Genomic DNA, 14,531 nt, shown 5'->3' with positions numbered 1-14,531 from the left:
ACTGTTGTTGAGACATTTTATTCCGAATCTGCTAGACAGAGCCAGTTGATGATGACAGGTGGGTGGGTGTCCTGCCCCTGTCCTAACATAAATCCTGGCTACGTCCATAGTAGCATATAATGGGATGGTGGCCAAGAAGAAGGATGGCAGGGAGCCAAGCCTTCCCTCGTGCCATTAGGGTGCTCAATATTGACATATCACGAGATGTGGGGCATCACCACCACGTCCTGGGAAAAACCGCCAAGGAAGGAACGTCTGGAGATGCTTCACATCCCACCTCAGCATTTCCTGCAATTCTAGCTATTAGAAAACGAAAGGAAAAGCCAAAGGTAGAGCATCCCGCGTTACTCCCCCCAGTAATATCGGGAGTATGACGCCTCCTTGAGAGAGAGCAGCGCGGTCCTGGCAGGCTTTTGTCCCGCTTCCTTCGCCGTCTCCCGTGACGTGTGTCAGCCAATCAAGGGGGCGCATTTGAAAGCCGGCGGAGGTAAGACGCGGCGGGTTCTCCCCGCTTAAGCATGGAGGATGTGGCTGCCAAGTACGTGTCCCAGAAAGTTAGTAAGGCCCGCTGGCGGCCCGTGTCTGCTACTGCCCTGCAGCCTCCCGAGGTCTTCGCTACCGGCTCGTGGGATAACGAGGTAACGCGGTTTTCCACCCCTTTCCACCCCCGCCCCTCTCTCCTGTGGCCTCAGGGTGAGCTGCCTTGGAAAGGTTGGGTGCACCACTCTCTCCCCGTCTTCGGTGCTTTCCATTCCTACGTGCATGTTTTCCGTGTCTGAATCGGGGGTGGAGCTGTATTCGCTTAGACTCAGAGGTCCGTCGAAGCCCCAGACCCCATATTTTTTTCTTTAGTGTATTCAACGGCGCGTGTATGGTAGTACCGTAGTAGTTACGATTTAACTGGGCGGTTTTTGTGCTTTGTGTGATTCTGCCTGTTCTTATTTAACTGTTGAGCTCCCCGAGTCAGTGAGGATGTTAGGATGATAATAAATAAAAATAAATAAATAAATAAATAAATAAATTTATACCCCGCCCATCTGGCTGGGTTTCCCTAGAAAATGAACTCTTCCCCCCCCCTTTTTAAAATGAACGATTAAAACAACTACTAGCCATTTGTAATTAAGGTGTGGGGTGGCTTAGAAATAACTGGCACATAGGTACTAATAAGCATTTCATTCTGCGTTGGAAGTGTAATTTAATAGTTTTCACTCTGTTTGGTCCCTCTCCTCACTAATGCAATAAAATAGATTATGTGATCACTGAAAGCTTTTGTACAAAATTATAGAAACCTTGAAAGCTGTCTATTCAGTAGGTATAGTTCAGTGGGTACTATGTGTGTAAAAAAGAAAATCCAGCAGTTTTGTGTTTCCATTCTTTTTACCTCTATGTGGTGTGCACAATATACTGTATAGTGTTCTGTATCTACCTTTTAGCTCCATATATTGATGATAGTATGGTATTTGGGACGCTTTTTTTTAGCTTGGCAAGAAAAACGAAGTGTAGCTGAAGTAGGTTGCTATCCAAGTTTGGTTTTTCTTATACTGGTACAAGAGCTTGCTTTTCTTGTAATCCTACAGGAAAATAAGATTTCAATTTGGTCTGTTGGAGACTTCGGAAGTTTGACCCCAAATGGAGAATATAATGGAGAACCACATCTGCTATGTGATATTGAACACAGTGGTGATGTTATGGATATGGAGGTAAAAGTGCTATAAAAATAGCTCTTAATGGCATTTAATTTCTGTGTTAAGAAAGTTTAAGGTGTTGTAGTTATACCAGTAAGAAAGGGAGTTCCTAACTTCCACAGTTTGGGAAATTAAATATGAGACACTGATACAATTTGCTTATCAAATCTTGTGTAAATACAGATTTGTGTGTTAACATGTTTGAGGGTTACTTCTCCCTTAGTTTTTGGATCAGGAGAGAATTGTGACTGCTTCATCCACTGGAAGTGTGACCATATTCAGACATCATCAAAATAATCAGGTAAATAGTATTAACTTTCAGCTACTACGACAGTTGCTCTGCGTGTCTAGAATAAACAAGCGTGAAGCTGTTAAATATAAATGACAGCTAAAAAAAACTCTAGGAGAAGTGGTTAGTTCTTTCTCTTGCACTTAGTTGACTTAAAGCATAATTGTGTGATCTCTAGGCAGCTTTAGAAACATTTTATGAGAACTATAGCCATACAACTCTTCTGGTTTGTGTTGATGTATATTAGCTGAGTATACATTAATGTTGACAAAACCTTCATTGTGGAGTAGTCTGCAGTTCTAATCACCATTAATCTTCTGAGTACTACTGCTTATGATTGTGCTGTTAATATAAAGCTCAGTATACAAAAGAAAACAGTGAAACATTTCTACTTCATTAGAACACTTACAATGTAGTCCTATATTAGATGCCCCCCCCAAAAAAAAATGTGTCTGGAACTTCATCAAAGGCTATGCTCCAACTATCAGCAGTTATGGAACTATAGAAGCAAGGGCCAGACTCTGTCATTGGCCAGAAGAATAAGGATCACTGGGTACTTGTGTATTTTTAACACGTTATAAGCTATCTCAGAGATTATTTTATCTAAAGATAGTGTATAAATAAACAATGGATGAGATTCAGCTAAGTCATTAAATGACATGCAATTGGACCTTCTCTCCCTCCTGTACACTCCCTAAATCTGTTCTGGTGGGTTGGAATTCCTGGAATGTATTTGGGAGGTGTGCAGGTGGAAAAAACTGGAAACCCGTTTGCATGAGCAGACCTCATTCCCTGTGTACATACCCCACCTAACGCTATGTTGAATTCCATCCATAATTATTTGCCCTTGTCCTTGAATATCTGCTAATAACTTACCATTTGACTTGCTGTGTGTAATCAGTCTTTCAAATTAAATGCAAAACCATTTCTGCAGAATGGTTTGGTGGGACATGTCTGGCAATCTGATTTCCTAGGAGTTGGTTACTCATGATAAATAACTGCAAGGCACTGACCTGAAATGTTGTATATCAGGGTGGGGAACCTTTTTCAACCCAGGGGCTGCATTCCCTCATAGCCAGCTTTCTGGGGCCACATGCCATTGGGTTCAAAATGAAAGTAAGTGTGACCAGAGTGGAGCTAGAGCTGATGGTGTGGCCAACACACATAAATCTGCTGATGCTGTCATGCAGCATACACATATTCATTCTCTCCTGCCTTCTTGCTGCACTGAGGCTTTGAAAAACAGTAGGCTTTTTGGAAGCTAACTGTGACAAGCTAATTGTGAGTGTGTACACACTGACCCAATTTGCTTGTGTTAACAATAACAAATGGTTTGCCCTGAACATGGAGATTACGTCTGTTTTGCTCTCCCCCTTGAAGAAGCAACATTCCACAACCCATGGTTTAGCATCTTTTTCTCCAGAAAATACATAATTAAGTCAAGAACTAACCTTAACTTGACATTGCGGTTTGGAGTGAAACAAACCATGATTGCCAATTTGGATGTAACACTAAGTTAGGGATTGTGATTTGTAGCTCCTGAGTATGTTAGAAAGGAAGTGAAGTGAGAGCCACTTGCACATCTGTGATAAACCATTAATTAAGGTTTTCATGATGCTGCCCATCCAACATATCCTAGTTACCAGGAAAGTTGGAAACAGAATACCTCTGGGTCGCTTCCTTGAAACGTGGACATGTCACTCATGCATTTGAACTTCAAACATTTTAAAAATCCTTTGGAAGATGTGCGGTGTATAGGAGAAGCCAGAAATATAGTACGTGTCTGCTTGCAAAACTGAAGATATATTTACTGGCAATTTATATAATACATATACAGTATTGTTATCCTGAAACTTGAAACTTTAGTACAGGGTAGCTAACTTACGTAGTTGTTACTTCTGTGGCATTTTTCACTATACCATTTTATTTACAATTCACATTTATGCTGTCTTACCGCCCTCTGTAAATTGGTTTAGCCTAAGTGGTAATTTGTGTAAAGCCACCCAAAAACCTTTTATATCTGATGAGGTTTTGAACTTGAATGTATGCATCGCAGCTCTAAATTTAGATACTAACTTTTTCCACATAGCGTGGCTGTTTGATCTTCTCTTTTGTCTTTTAGACTCTGTCTTTAAACCAGAAATGGAAAAATGCACATTACTATGATGCATCTGGTGGCAGTGCATCATGCACTGGGATCATATGCAACAGTCCTGAAATCTTTACTGTTGGTGAAGATGGTAGGATAAATGTGTTTGAAGTTGACCATAAGGAAGCTAAACGTACTATAGGTAAGTAATTTGAGCTCAAGTCCTAAATATTTGTGCAACGTATTGTTGTAAACCTTCCTGCTGGCCTTTGAAAGCTCAGGATAAAAATGAAACAATTGCCTGGGGAGTCATTGGAGGATCCAGGAGTGCCATTTTTATGTGAACTTAATCATAGCTGTAGGCAACAAGAATATTAGGTACACTTTTAGAACAAAGTATATACAACTATGAAACACTGGAATGTGATTTACTGGAATGTGAGACATCAATTGCCATGTGCAGTATTGCTTACCTTACTCTATAAACTACCAGTTCATTGAGGCTCAGGAAGACATTAAATTTTGGATGGTGCCCTTTGTCATCTGCCTTAATCTACATGCTAAGGTGTTTTGAATGTTTTTAAGCAATGGGATAAACATTTTCTAAACTGACAGCTCTCCTGTTTGAACTGAAGTATAGCTCATGCTTCGCCATACTGTATGTTAGTACTTGCTATTAGTTGTTAAAACTCCATCTGCACACATTCAATTTCCATGGGAATGGTATACTCTGCTGCAATGCCTATACTTTGCTTTGTCATTAAAAACATTCTCTAATAAAATTATTAGGTTTTTTTTAGAGTAAAGAATATTCTCAGGGACCTACAGACAGGCATATGGTTAAAAGAGTGCTTTTGTAGTAATGGTTAGGAAAGTGAACAAGAAACAATAGCTTCAGGAAAATGGAAGCTGTAGACCAAAACCGTTTAGCCATTTAACAAAATCTAAATTGCTACTGGCCACTTAACTGTTGAGATATTTAATGATGAAAAGTGGCATAACAAACCAGCCAGCAGTTCTCAGGGAGGCAACACTCTTCTCTCATACACCAATGAAGTTATTCTCGTGTTGATCTTTTGTGAAGACACTGATAAGGGCCATGTGCACTTTAAAATACTTGACCTTTACTTTCATGAAGCTTCTAATTGGATTCTTTGCACTTTAATAAGCACTACAAAAATTCCCGACTCTCTTGGTAGACAGAAGTGTGGGCAATATCTCAGAAACAGTAATATTGAATTATGTGGGGATTACTCCCAGGTAAATGGCTATAGGATTACAGCCTTAGTGTACTCTTAATGAGAAGGTATATTAGTATATACAGCTAGTAGTTTACATGCCAGAAAATTCTCTCTAGAACATTTAATCTCCTGGGGTAAATCCTACAGCTACTTCTTAGAAACAATTGTTCACTCTGCTTTTCTGATATATAAACAAGCAATGCTTGCTAAGAGTGAGACATTTTTAGATTATATGAACTTTTTTTGTCTAATTTTCTGTAGATAATGCTGACAGCAGTACACTCCATGCAGTTACTCAGCTTCGCACAACAGAGATCCTGACAGTCAATTCCATTGGCCAGCTAAAAGTATGGGATTTCAGACAGCAAGGAAATGAGCCTTCACAGATATTTTCATTGTAAGCATGTACTCTCAGATAAGGAATGCTGTTAAAACCAAGCACTATAGCTAAATGTCATTTACTTCCTGGATTACAGCCTGTTTGATTCCCCATTAAAATGTGTGTTCCTCTTGCCTTGCAGGACAGGGGAAAGAGTTCCATTGCACTGTGTGGATAGGCATCCTAGTCAGCAGCACATTGTAGCCACAGGCAGCCAAGATGGAATGTTGAGTATTTGGGATGTAAGACAAGGTGGCGTGCCAGTTTCCTTGCTAAATGCTCATGACGCAGAATGTAAGTACCGATACAAACAAGTGTAATTCTTAATGTCAACAACTAGAGATACAAGCCTTCCACACATGAGCAGAGTACTTGGCCAAGGCAGGATTTCCATAGAGCTCAATAGACCCTTGTATCTCTCCTCCTTGGCATATACATGGGTATATGTTTGGGAGCCCCTTCATGGATCAATGCCTTGTCGTGGCGAAGGGGCTTGAATAACTCGGAGAAGCTATGAGCTATGCCATGCAGGGCCACCCAAGATGGACAGGTCATAGTGGAGAGTTTTGACTAAACGTGATCCACCTGGAGAAGGAACTGGCAAGCCACTCTAGTATCCCTGCCAAGAAAACTCCATGGACAAAGACAACAGGCATATAAAAGTTATGACGCTGGAAGATGAGCCCCTCAGGTCGGAAGGCGTCCAACATGCTACTGAGGAAGAGCGGAGGACAAGTACAAGTAGATTCAGAGCTGATGAAGCGGCTGGGCCAAAGCCGAAAGGATGCTCAGTTGCGGATATGCCTGGAAGCGAAAGGAAAGTCCGATGCTGTAAAGAAAAATATTGCATAGGAACCTGGAATGTAAGAACCATGAGTGGAGGTAAGCTGGATGTGGTCAAAAATGAGATGACAAGAATAAATATCGACATCCTGGGCATCAGTGAACTAAAATGGAAGGGAATGGGCGAATTCAGTTCGGGTGACTATCATATCTACTACTGTGGGCAAGAATCCTGTAGCAGAAATGGAGTGGCCCTCATAGTCAACAAAAGAGTGGCAAAAGCTGTAATGGGATGCAATCTCAAAAATGACAGAATGATCTCGATACGAATCCAAGGCAGACCTTTTAACATCACAGTAATCCAAGTTTATGCACCAACTACCGGTGCTGAAGAAAGTGAAATTGACCAATTCTATGAAGACCTACAACAACTTCTAGAAATGACACCAAAGAAGGATGTTCTTCTCATTACAGGGGATTGGAATGCTAAAGTAGGGAATCAAGAGATAAAAGGAACAACTGGCAAGTTTGGCCTTGGAGTTCAAAATGAAGCAGGGCAAAGGCTAATAGAGTTCTGTCAAGAGAACAAGCTGGTCATCACAAACACTCTCTTCCAACAACACAAGAGACGACTCTACACATGGATATCACCAAATGGGCAGCATCGAAATCAGATTGATTATATTCTCTGCAGCCAAAGATGGAGAAGCTCTATACAGTCAGCAAAAACAAGACCTGGAGCTGACTGTAACTCAGATCATCAGCTTCTTATAGCAAAATTCCAGCTTAAACTGAAGAAAGTAGGAAAAAGCACTGGGCCAGTAAGATACAATCTGAATCAAATCCCTTATGAATACACAGTGGAAGTGAGGAACAGGTTTAAGGATTTAGATTTGGTGGACAGAGTGCCTGAAGAACTATGGATGGAGGCTCGTAACATTATACAGGAGGCAGCAACGAAAACCATCCCAAGGAAAAGGAAATGCAAGAAAGCAAAATGGCTATCCAACGAGGCCTTACAAATAGCGGAGGAGAGGAGGCAAGCAAAATGCAAGGGAGATAGGGAAAGATACAGGAAACTGAATGCAGATTTCCAAAAAACAGCAAGGAGAGACAAGAGGGTCTTCTTAAATGAGCAATGCAAAGAAATAGAGGAAAACAATAGAATGGGGAAAACCAGAGATCTGTTCAAGAAAATTGGAGAAATGAAAGGAACATTTCGTACAAAGATTACCATAATCAAGGACAAAAGTGGTAAGGACCTAACAGAAGCAGAAGACATCAAGAAGAGGTGGCAGGAATACACAGAGGAATTATACCAGAAAGATATGGAGGTCTCGTACACCCCAGGTAGTGTGGTTGCTGACCTTGAGCCAGACATCTTGGAGAGTGAAGTCAAATGGGCCTTAGAAAGCACTGCTAATAACAAGGCCAGTGGAAGTGATGATATTCCAGCTGAACTATTTAAAATTTTAAAAGATGGTGCTGTTAAGGTGCTACACCCAATATGCCAGCAAGTTTGGAAAACTCAGCAATGGCCAGAGGATTGGAGAAGATCAGTCTACATCCCAATTCCAAAGAAGGGCAGTGCCAAAGAATGCTCCAACTACCGCACAATTGCGCTCATTTCACACGCTAGCAAGGTTATGCTTAAAATTCTACAAGGCAGGCTTAGGCAGTATGTGGACCGAGAACTCCCAGAAGTGCAAGCTGGATTTCGAAAGGGCAGAGGAACCAGAGACCAAATAGCAAACATGCGCTGGATTATGGAGAAAGCTAGAGAGTTCCAGAAAAACGTCTACTTCTGCTTCATTGACTATGCAAAAGCCTTCGACTGTGTCGACCACAGCAAACTATGGCAAGTTCTTAAAGACATGGGAGTGCCTGATCACCTCATCTGTCTCCTGAGAAATCTCTATGTGGGACAAGAAGCTACAGTTAGAACTGGATATGGAACAACTGATTGGTTCAAAATTGGGAAAGGAGTACGACAAGGTTGTATATTGTCTCCCTGCTTATTTAACTTATATGCAGAATTCATCATGCGAAAGGCTGGACTAGATGAATCCCAAGCCGGAATTAAGATTGCCGGAAGAAATATCAACAACCTCAGATATGCAGATGACACAACCTTGATGGCAGAAAGCGAGGAGGAATTAAAGAACCTTTTAATGAGGGTGAAAGAGGAGAGCGCAAAATATGGTCTGAAGCTCAACATCAAAAAAACCAAGATCATGGCCACTGGTCCCATCACCTCCTGGCAAATAGAAGGGGAAGAAATGGAGGCAGTGAGAGATTTTACTTTCTTGGGCTCCTTGATCACTGCAGATGGTGACAGCAGTCACGAAATTAAAAGACGCCTGCTTCTTGGGAGAAAAGCAATGACAAACCTAGACAGCATCTTAAAAAGCAGAGACATCACTTTGCCGACAAAGGTCCGTATAGTTAAAGCTATGGTTTTCCCAGTAGTGATGTATGGAAGTGAGAGCTGGACCATAAAGAAGGCTGATCGTCGAAGAATTGATGCTTTTGAATTATGGTGCTGGAGGAGACTCTTGAGAGTCCCATGGACTGCAAGAAGATCAAACCTATCCATTCTGAAGGAAATCAGCCCTGAGTGCTCCCTGGAAGGACAGATCGTGAAGCTGAGGCTCCAATACTTTGGCCACCTCATGAGAAGAGAAGAATCCTTGGAAAAGACCCTGATGTTGGGAAAGATGGAGGGCACTAGGAGAAGGGGACGACAGAGGACGAGATGGTTGGACAGTGTTCTCGAAGCTACGAACATGAGTTTGACCAAACTGCGGGAGGCAGTGCAAGACAGGAGTGCCTGGCGTGCTATGGTCCATGGGGTCACGAAGAGTCGGACACGACTAAACGACTAAACAACAAACAACAACATGTTTGGGAGGTCTGTACAACCTCCAGTTATTCAAATGGTTGTGGTGTGTCCATGTATACAAGCTATGAGGTAAAAGAGAAATGACTCTAAGCCAGCCTTTCTTATCACTGGGTCCCCAGATTCATAGAGTACTGTAATAGAATTGTAGCATTGCAAGTGAACTCAGGGGCATGTGTGTGTATTCATATCAGCAAACTATTCTGTATTCAGGGAATTAGCTCTTCCAGAACATGAATGAGTAAGAGAATTTATTACAAAATTCTTAAATAGAACCTATTCCCAGTACAGTCACCCCCTGTTCTGCTGGGAAACACGAGAGTTGGCACAGAAACTATGGCACATTTTACAAAATATACAAGAGTGCAGCAACTGTAACTTGGGAACATAGTCTAGGCAGTAGAATGCCCTTATAAGGTGCTCAAGAGGGAACAATACAGATTTCACTGAATTTTCTCAATAAAATTTCATTTCAGGAAAAGCTACAATCAAACCCCATGTGAGGGTTCTGTTCCAGAGGCAGTGTGCATACACAAAATCATTTCGTACCGTGTTTCTCATATTATAAGTCATGTCTTATATTAATTTTTTCCTGAAAAAAACACAGCATGGCTTATTTTCAAGGGATGTCTTAATTAAAAAATAAGTACTGGTACCGGTATCTGTACAGACCACAGACCTGCTCCCACCGGGTCTTCGCGCGCGGCAGGCAGAGGCTGCAGCCGGGTCCTGGGGCTGCACGCGCGCAAGGCAGAGGCTGCAGCCGGGTCCTGGGGCTGCACGCGCGCAAGGCAGAAGCTGCAGCCGGGTCCTGGGGCTGCACGCGCGGCAGGCAGAGGCTGCAGCCGGGTCCTGGGGTTGCGCGCGCGGCAGGCAAAGGCTGCAGCCGGGTCCCGGGTGTCCGCGCGCAAAGGCTACAGCCGGGTTCTGGGGCTGCACGCGCTGCGCGCTGAGGCTGCAGCCAGGTCTCGGGGGTTAACGCGGCAGCAGCAACCCTTCTTTGCCACAGACCTTCTTCCACCACCCGGTACGGCTTATTTTCGAGGTATGCCTTATATTTTTCCACCTCAGGAAAATCCTGCCATGCCTTATTTTGTAGGGATGCCTTAAAATATGAGAAACACGGTAGTTCATAGGAAAAATATACAGTATGAGTCTACTTTGTAAAAAGTCAAGCTTCTGTTCTACTTTACTTAGGCTCATTGTATCAGACTCAGCCTCTATAAATAGTCTATTATTGTAAAATGTTGCATGCCTTCTGGCTATATAGTATCCTTATTATGTCCAGATTAGTGTATATTGCAATAAAATTTGTTTACTTGTTCAGTATGGGAAGTCCACTTTCATCCTTCCAATCCTGATCATCTGTTCACTTGTTCAGAAGATGGAACTCTGTGGCACTGGGATGTTTCCACTGACATTTCTGAAAGAAAATCATTCCTTCACACAGGTAAATTTCCTATTTTTGAGAAACTTGAAGGAGCTTATCTTTTGTCAGTAGACTTGGGAGTGAGTGTAGAGGAAAAAGCATAGGACAACATGTCAAGTATAGATGTTACAACATTTTTGTGTCTGTTCATCTTTAGAGAATTCTTCCGTTGTGATGTTCAATTTGGCATTTTCTGTTTATTTCTAATGTGCTATGTCCCTAGCCAAATTAAGATAGAGCAATAAAACTTGGCACAATCTACATTTCAAGTTTGTAAACTGGCCTGATGTTCCTCTGCTATACCACCTCTATTTGATGTGAGGAGGGAGGAAATATATACATACAAAGGGATTCTGTGGTGAAAGCAGTACAGTATCTGGTGCCAATTTCCCAAGTTGGTGTGGTGATGTGGTATGTTTACAGTCACTCTTTTGGGGAATGAAACTTTCAGCAGTGACTTGCTGCTTTGGTAATGGAAGTGAAAGGTTGGTAGTGCTTGAAGGAAACACACAAATGTAGAAAAGAAGGTGCTAGAATGAAAGGCTCAAATTTTGAAAGCTGGGTGGAAGAGATCCCCTTGAAATCAAGTGGTTGAAGGCTAAGCCATGAATTTTTAAAACAGAGAGATGAGTCAGGGGAAGAGAAGGAAATAATGTGTTGCATTATGTAACATAACATGTGTAGCACCTGAAGAACAGTGGTTTTGCCCATGCTGCTGCTACTCTGTATTTTATTTATAGGCAGCCCTTTGGTGAAAGAGAAGCATACAACCCAAATAGTAAAACTCGATAAAAAAATATAATTTCCAATAATAAAACTCGTAAAAATCATAAAATTCAGCAGTCATAACAACTTAAACCATCTACTGTATAAAATCTGTTGAAACATATTGGCAATGAAGTCTTTGCCTGCCACCAAAAAGAAATTAAGGTTGATGCTAGGGAAGTTTCCCTGGGGAGAGCATTTAATACATGAGGCACTATGACAGAGTAAATCCTCTTCCCATTACCACTTGCCTGACTTCAAGGCAACTTGCCTAACTTGTCAAGAGGATATGGACAAGACCTGAAGAATGAAGTGTTCATGTGTTGGAAGGCAGTCCTTCAGATAGCCAAGTCCCAAACCATTTAGGACCTCATAGGTAATGAATAGGATGGACTGGTAACCTGTATACTGAACTACTGTAATGTGCATCTGTCTGTCTTTGAAAACTGTTTGGAAACTGCAGTTGGTATAAAATACAGCTGATAGCCTACAAACTGGAACTGGCTCTAGGGACCATGTCTCGCTGTTGTACTAGGCTCTCATAAGTTGAGAAGGTAAAGGTAAAAAAGGTAAAGGATCCTGGATGGTTAGGTCCAGTCAAAGGAGACTCTGGGGTTGCGGTACTCATCTCGCCTTCAGGCCAAGGGAGCGGTGTTTGTCCACAGACAACTTTCCGGGTCATGTGGCCAGCATGACTAAACCACTTCTGGCGCAGTGGAATACCATGATGGAAACCAGAGTGCACGGAACGCCGTTTGCCTTCCCACCACAGCGATACCTATTTATCTACTTGCACTGGTGTGCTTTTGAACTGCTAGGTTGGGAGGAGCTGGGACAGATTCGAACCACCGACCTTCTGATTGGCAAGTCCAAGAGGCTCAGGGGTTTAGACCACAGCGCCACCCCATCCCTAAGTTGAGAAGGCAAGAGGTGTAGGCTACATTTCTGTGATGTTAGCAGCAAAGCCAAATACTTCCAACTGTTAACAACATGAACAACGGTTAACCATCACATTTGCTGTGGAGAACAATGATTTTCTAATTTCTGCATTTAAGTTAAAAATTAACTCATTTTGTGTTTTATTTTAGGTGGGAGAAGTACTACTACATATCTGCCTCACAGTGCAGTTAATCAATCTGTAACAAGTGCCTGGCTGAGCAATGATCCCACTAAAGACCGCATGGAGATCACAAATTTAATTCCAAATCCAACATTATCTGTGAATAGTTTAGATGTTTTAGGATCATGTCTTGTATATGGAACTGATGCAGAATCTATTTATGTTAAAAAAAACCTATTTGCATAATTTTATCTCCACCAAAGCTGATTCTGAACTTCTAAATGCTGAAATACATACATTTTCTAGTTGTAATTAAACTAGGGGAATAATTTATGATGGCAGATAAACTACAATTCACATTGCAGCCTCGATTTTTTAACCGTGTTACATAAAAGAAAAATAATTGTCATTTCTATCTAGTTCATGGGTTGCCAACTCTTCTTTGCAATAAGCTACCTAAAGCTCAAAAATTTAAAAGGATAGTTCAGCCACTTTTACAGTTCTCCAGTAATTATGAAGAGTATATGATAATTAATGTTTAGGTTACTGATTGTGGCAATAGGCTAAATTTCTGAACAAATGCTTGTTTAGGGGAGACTTACGTTGCATTTTTATGTACCAATTAGGTTACAATACTTCTAATCAAAGCTGGGAAAAGTATAAATCTTGGCAAAGGAAAACGGAAACAGACTTCAAAATTTTAATAGTAAGCCATGGAATGGTTTTAAATAGTAACTTTAATGTGAGACTGCATACCTCCAACACTTACTGTATCTGACAATAAGTCCAATATTTGGTCTGTCATACAAATTCCATTTAGATTAGCACTGTTACTATGAATTTTTACTTGGAAGTAAGTGTGCTAAGGTTCAACAGCCTTATCAATTAAAAAACACAACTGCTTGTAAAATTGTTGAGAAACCACTGGCTGCATGTATCATTTATGAGAAAACTTTTTTATTAAACTGTCAATAGAAGTTGTTTTTCCCCCCTACACCTGAGTGCTTAAACAATTATTATAAAACTTGAACATATTTACTGAATAATAAAGCTGCCTTGATAGCTGTAAGCAGGGCTGCCAAGAGAAGGGTCTATGAGTCCAAGTGAGCCTTTTAAACCAAAGGTGAATAGTTTGCTCCAACCCCCCTCCAGGTGTATAGGACCAAGAGCTGTTTGGAGTTTTTGTTTGGCATAGGTGGGTGGGTAGGCACTGATGCACTCCAAAGAAGGCTGTCCTGTTACAGAAACCATGTGAAGGCTATATTTTTACCTCCACAATAAGTTTTCAGTTAGGGTTAAACAGGCCTATGCCACTTGTGAGTTGTGGCCCGATCCAAGGTGGGCCACAACAGGAGCACTACCACCATGCAAATGCACGGTAAGTTTAAGGAATGTGTCCCCAACTGCATGTTTGGGTGAAGAGTGGGTCCTGGATCTGAAAGGGCTGAAGACTGTTTCCCTGAAGAATGGGGTGGGGGGGGGATTTGCCGATTTGGCAAAGCCGAAGGTATCAGAATGCTTTGGCCTGGTTCTGTCCTCTGCTTACTTCCACCAAATGGGCCCAATCCGTCGTCCCCCGACAGCCAGAGCAGGCGAGGGAGAAGCGACCCATGAGTAGAGACCAGCTGTTCCTTGCAGCCACCTATTGCTCGCCGTCAACCGAGCAACGAAACTACCGGGTAGTTGCAAGAAACAGCTGCCGCAGCCCTCTAGCTCTCTCAGCGACACGTTCATATGCATATCATTGCCCAGGCGCTCCGCCCGCCTGAGCAGCCGCTTTCCCTCGATAAGCTTGCGCTGCGTGCTACTCTCCCGGGCAAAAGCAAGCGGAGGCTGCTCGTTGGCACTGCCATCTCTGCCTCCCTTTGGTGAGAGGGCGCCGTCTACCCGCAGCAGCCTCTCCGAGAAGCAG

General features: G+C 42.1%; 1 protein-coding gene across 1 annotated transcript; it reads left to right on the top strand.

The window, feature by feature from the left end:
- Window positions 1-375: 375 nt before the first annotated feature.
- NUP43 (nucleoporin 43) lies at window positions 376-14,406 on the top strand. Its single transcript, XM_035108774.2, has 8 exons — window positions 376-638; window positions 1,578-1,700; window positions 1,909-1,986; window positions 4,097-4,265; window positions 5,566-5,701; window positions 5,826-5,977; window positions 10,693-10,815; window positions 12,648-14,406. The coding sequence occupies exons 1-8, from the start codon at window positions 519-521 to the stop codon at window positions 12,863-12,865; spliced, it is 1,119 nt and encodes a 372-aa protein (XP_034964665.1). The 5' UTR covers window positions 376-518; the 3' UTR covers window positions 12,866-14,406.
- Window positions 14,407-14,531: the final 125 nt, after the last annotated feature.

This window comes from Zootoca vivipara, chromosome 3 (genome assembly GCF_963506605.1).
Source record: "Zootoca vivipara chromosome 3, rZooViv1.1, whole genome shotgun sequence".
Lineage (NCBI taxonomy): Eukaryota > Metazoa > Chordata > Lepidosauria > Squamata > Lacertidae > Zootoca > Zootoca vivipara.
This window is presented reverse-complemented; position numbering and strand designations above follow the sequence as displayed.

Excerpts from the sequence above, each read along its gene's own strand:
- NUP43 (XM_035108774.2), top strand. The coding sequence starts at position 519 with ATGGAGGATGTGGCTGCCAAGTACGTGTCCCAGAAAGTTAGTAAGGCC. Across the intron at positions 1,701-1,908 it reads GTGATGTTATGGATATGGAG|TTTTTGGATCAGGAGAGAAT; the intron begins GTAAAAGTGCTA and ends CTTCTCCCTTAG. Across the intron at positions 10,816-12,647 it reads AAAATCATTCCTTCACACAG|GTGGGAGAAGTACTACTACA; the intron begins GTAAATTTCCTA and ends GTTTTATTTTAG.